The 5,191-nt window shown below is 53.1% G+C and overlaps 1 protein-coding gene and 1 non-coding gene across 2 annotated transcripts; both read left to right on the forward strand.

Moving 5' to 3' along the window:
* The first annotated feature begins 319 nt into the window (after nucleotides 1-319).
* LOC119336087 (HMG1/2-like protein) lies at nucleotides 320-2,340 on the forward strand. Its single transcript, XM_037608120.1, has 8 exons — nucleotides 320-413; nucleotides 529-587; nucleotides 677-790; nucleotides 933-990; nucleotides 1,173-1,217; nucleotides 1,331-1,411; nucleotides 1,503-1,625; nucleotides 1,930-2,340. Exons 2-8 carry the CDS (start codon nucleotides 544-546, stop codon nucleotides 1,948-1,950), a joined length of 486 nt encoding a protein of 161 aa, XP_037464017.1. The 5' UTR covers nucleotides 320-413; nucleotides 529-543; the 3' UTR covers nucleotides 1,951-2,340.
* Nucleotides 2,341-3,410: 1,070 nt separating this feature from the next.
* Nucleotides 3,411-3,482, forward strand: TRNAT-CGU. Its single transcript has one exon. It is a non-coding gene; the product is annotated as a tRNA-Thr (tRNA).
* The last annotated feature ends 1,709 nt before the right edge of the window (nucleotides 3,483-5,191 follow it).

Genomic DNA, 5,191 nt, shown 5'->3' on the forward strand with positions numbered 1-5,191 from the left:
GCCCCAAATTTCCAAAATCCCGCCCAAGCCCCTGCGCGCGCGCCCTTACGCTCAGGCCCCTTCCTTTTGCGACAATCACGTTTACCCCCCTCGCGACTTGTACTGAGCGGCAACCCGCCTTGTTACCCACCCTGCGGCTCTACATGACAGCCCGGCCCCACCGCGTCCCGGGCTCCACAAATCACCGCTGGGTACGCGAACGGGGGTGACAAAAGCTCGCGATCGGTCCGAAAATTCGAATTGGGAGTTGTGGGCGGGCCCTCGGAGATAGGGCGGAATCGCGGATACGCCCTCGGGCGGGCGAGCGCTTCTTATCCCCTCGTCGCCGCGCAGCGTTAGCCCAGCCTTGTCCCCGTCCCCTCTCTCCTTTCCCCAACCCAAACCAGGAGCGCCCTCCCTCCCTCCCCACCCAGGTGAGCCTCGATTCTCCGTCGATCCGCCGCCGATCCGCCGCCGGTACGCCCGATTCCGGCCCGCCCCGCGCGGATCCGGCCCGTGCGCTCGCTGATTTCGTGTTTTTCGGCGCAGGGAAACCCACCAGCCATGAAGGGGGCCAAATCCAAGGGCGCCGCCAAGGCCGACACCAAGTAAGGACCCGATTCGGCCTGGTCTCTGGTAGATCTGTCCGCGTGATTAGGGTTTCTGACGATCTGCGTTGTTGTTGTTGGTTGAATAGGTTGGCGGTGAAGAGCAAGGGGGCGGAGAAGCCGGCGGCCAAGGGGAAGAAGGGCAAGGCCGGCAAGGACCCCAACAAGCCCAAGAGGGCGCCCTCCGCCTTCTTCGTCTTCATGTACGCCCTCCCCCAGCAGATGGATCCAACCCTGCTTCCTTCCTCAGATTCTGTTTTTCTGTTGCTCTTCCCCCGTGCTTCCCGGGCGGCCGCTGCTCTGAACCTGACCCTGCTGCTTCTGTTTGGTTGGTTTGGTTGGCAGGGGCGAGTTCCGCGAGGAGTTCAAGCAGAAGAACCCCAAGAACAAGTCCGTCGCCGCCGTAAGTCCCTTCAGAATTCAATCCCGACACCCGATTTGCTTTGTGTGCCAGCATGTAGTAGAAATTAATCTGCCAGGCGCTGTAGATAGATTGGTGTTCTAGTCTAGAAAAAAGGGTGCTATAGATTGGATCATGATCTGGGAACTGACTAGCTGCTTCCGCTGTAACTTCTTATTATTCAGGTCGGCAAAGCGGCCGGTGAGAGGTGGAAGAGCTTGAGCGAATCGGTGAGCGTTTGTAGCTGACCCAGCTTCTGATCAATTAACCCTAGCTTGCTAGGTTCGGCAGATATGTTGCCCGATTTGTCCTGACACGCGAGGTCTCTGGGTTTGCTTTGCAGGAGAAGGCCCCCTACGTGGCCAAGGCCAACAAGCTCAAGGGCGAGTACAACAAGGCCATTGCCGCCTACAACAAGGGCGAGGTAGCGCCTCGCTGACCGAGTGATTTAGCCTTATTGCCGTGTCTGATTTGATGTTAATGGCTAATCTTTGCTCTGTGGTTTGTTTGTTCAGAGCGCTGCTGCTGCCGCCCCAAAGAAGGCGGCCGCCAAGGAGGTGGAGGAGGAAGATGAGGAGGAATCCGACAAGTCCAAGTCGGAGATCAATGACGACGATGACGATGAGGGTAGCGATGAGGTATAATACACCACCTCCTGTATACTGTAGCTTGTATCGAACTTGCTAGGCATGCTTATTGCTTCACCAGAATGCTGCATTATTCCTTAGCGGTATATCGTAAGTGTATATGTTATCGAGTTGAGACTTGTTTTCTGTTGATGTCTATCCTGTAGAGGTAGCCAAATTGGATCAATAAAAAAAGCATAATAATCAAGATGTCTTGAATCTTAGACTGAAAATTCAGTCATAAGAAGCACCTGTTAAGACATGTTGGTAGTGTATGTTCTGAACATAAATAAGCTTGTGCTGCTGCCCATTGCAGGACGAGGACGACGACGAGTGAAGAAGACGCATCTTGTCAAGGCTGCTGGCTCCGGCGGACAAAGGCGGGAGCGGCTGCTGCGCGAGAACCGACGTGAGCTGTGTGCGGTGGTGTCATAAGGAGCCTGTCCATCTCCACTAGAGTTATCCCAAGTTTCACTTCACATCGTGATGTTGTTTTACCTTTTTTTTCTTGTCGTCGTCCCGCTGCCTGCTATAACGGACAGCGCTCCCTGTTGGCGCCGCCGCCGGCGGGGGTGGTGCCCTGGCGGCGGAGGGTGTATGTCCTCTGCCGCCGGGTGCTCCCCTGCTTGTACCTAGATGGTTGGTTACTCTTTCCGTCCATTGTCACCGGCTAACATTGTGATAATATCAGTCTGGGTAATGTTAGATTAAGCTGTTGTTTGTGTCCCATGGCATGCATTCGCGCGTATGATTTGCTCCTCATTATGCTTGCTTGGTTGGTTCTGTGATTTCCCTGCTTTGCTGTGCTGTGCTGTGCTTGGTACTCTGACGACTTGTAGGTTAAATTTGTTGCCGTGTATACCCTGTGCATGCTGTAGTGCCATGCTGCCGTCGCGAGTGGTATTCTTGTTTTGAAAATATGTCGCAGTAGTACAAGTTGTAGTATGTTGCGTCCAACCATCGTCATCCACTGCCGGACTCGGACCGCAGGACCCTTGTTTCAACTCGAAAGAACTTACCGCTTCCATTATGATTCAGGAGATTGGTGTTCGCATGTGTTTGCATTTCTATCGCTATTGCTTCTTTGATTCCCTTCCCCTTCTGTAGCCAATCATTGGCAGCATAGCAGACCACCGGAAGGAATCGGGCCGCATTTTCCTTCAACTTGCAGAGATTCGCCGCCGGTGCGGGCCGGCGTCGTAGCCGCGTCGCGTACATGTATCATTGTCAACCGTGGGTCGCCTCCCCAAAGGGCAGATGCCATCCCATCCATCCAGCATGGGTGTGGGCAGGCGCCAAAGCTCTCGCGTTGAAAACAATGGCGGGACGCCGCTCGTCAGTGAAGATATTTCTATGGTATGCCTGGAAATGAATGAATGGAGGAGGAGCGGGGGCCGGCGGTGCGAGAGCCGTTGCCGCTGCCTGTGTGCCTGCTGCTGCTGCTGCTGCTGCTGGTGCTGGTGCTGGAGGCAGGCATCCATGAATGCGACGCAGACGTACGCTCGGCCTCTGAATCTGGGCCCGGGCCGACACGCCGGCCCGGCCGCATTTACGAGCCGGCGCAGCACCCCTGCGGGAAGTACTGCGTGCTGTACGTACCAAGGCTTTGCATTTTGATTTTTGTTGCCGGTGACTGGTACTAGTGCTGTTGCTGCACCGTCGTTTCAAAATTCGAAATCGCTCCGGTTAGTGCGTCGGGGGTGTGACAGTGGTTAGCCGTTCCGGTGGGTGGAGTGGCGGAGGGGTTAATCAGGTGATTAAATTAAGGATGTGTCAGAGCAGTGATGGGCACGGCGGGCCTCCGTAGCATAGTGGTAGTGCGTTCCCTTCGTAAGGGAAAGGTCGTGAGTTCGATCCTCACCGGGGGCTTTCATTTTTTATTTCCCATTTCTTTTGCATTGTAAATACTCAACTTTTAGGTCATTGGCTTTTAAAAAGAGAATGGAATAGTTCACTGCTGGGAGTGTCTACTTCAATTTTTGCAGCCACGACCAAGAGTCGACTGCCATAGCTCGCTGCTCCCATGTATACCTCTGCCTGCTTGATGCCCATGGTTGGATGTGGCGAAAGTCGCCCGATAAGCTCCAAGTTCTTGAGGACGGACCGTTGAATGTGGCGAAAGTCGCCCGATAAGCTCCAAGTTGTTGAGGACGGACCGTTCCTCTCCCGTCTCTCTTCAGGCATTATGAAGAGAGATGTCATATGATGATGGTCCTCTGCTTCGTCCTCCTGAGCTGCATGTCAAAACGGTCATTGGTGAGCTATGGTTCTCGGTCCACTGTTGCCCCTCTCACCCCAAGTGACACCGTCGTCAACTGCCGGGGCTTAGTGTTGCAAGCACGGATAACTCAATTGCAATCTATGTTTTACTTGTGGGTTCTTCTTGCAAACATGCTACAACAAGTTAAAGTTTTACTTTCCAGTTGGGCCTCGGTGTGAGTTTTGCGTCGTTTTGTTAAATAACAACCCCTGGTCCTTCTGAACCCTTCACATGTTCCGAACCAAAAAAATAATTTGGCCACAACAACGTATTTTTATGAGTATAAGAAGCATGAGCTTTGGTTGAAGGCAGCCATGAAGCCGAGGCATAAATGTCGGTGCAGAGCGTCACTTCCTTCCATGGGGGCATCGACATGGGGTCGTGCCTCTATCACTAGGCTTTCGGCATGAAGAGCACCGCTTCCTTCCATGGAGGCATCGTCATGGGGTCGTGCTTCTATCACTCAGGCTTCGGGCGTGAAGAGGGCCACTTCCATGTATGCATCGTCATTCGGTCGTGCATCTACCATTCGGGTTTCGGGTGAAAGAGCCCCACTTCCTTCCATGGAGGCATCGTCATGGGGCCGTGCATCTATCACTCAGGCTTCGGACGTGAAGAGGGCCACTTCCATGTATGCATCGTTATTCGGTCGTGCCTCTACCATTCGGGTTTCGGGCGTGAAGAGCCCCTCTTCCTTCCATTCGGTGCCTCTACGTCGTTCCCTCCATGGCGGCTTATGCTCAGACCCTTGGGGGTGTATCAGCTGACCATCCCATGGTTGGCTCGTTTTCCACAACAATATCATTCTCTTTGAGATTTAAGTTTGTGTTAGATGTATGCCTTGGTCCAGTTATGGTGTCCATTCAACCTCTCAAGTGAGCTTCTTTATCATCTGATGGGTCGGTGCCCTTCAAACCAGGGCGAGGGGACTGAGATGCCTCCTCGGCGGTAGATGGTGGTACATCGTCACTCCTTGAAGTAGGTGAGTACTTCTTTTGATATAGTTGGCTGACGCCCATTCTTTGGTACTACATCTGCTTCACCCATGGTCAAGGAGCCTTTCGCCCCGTTTACGATGCATGCGATTGTCTTTATTTTGTTGTTTTCTTATTTTGTTCTTGCGGTTTCCCTGAAACATCCACTTTCTGATTGTTTACTACTCCCTGCGTTCCTAAATATTTGTCTTTCTAGAGATTTCAACATGTGACTACATACAGAGCAAAATGAGTCTATTGATGGGGTCACGTACCTAGGGTAGGGTCATGGACCTGATCTAAGTACCTTACCCAAGGACACCCTTAGAAGAGGTCGCCTTCCA

This window comes from Triticum dicoccoides, chromosome 7B (assembly GCF_002162155.2).
Source record: "Triticum dicoccoides isolate Atlit2015 ecotype Zavitan chromosome 7B, WEW_v2.0, whole genome shotgun sequence".
Lineage (NCBI taxonomy): Eukaryota > Viridiplantae > Streptophyta > Magnoliopsida > Poales > Poaceae > Triticum > Triticum dicoccoides.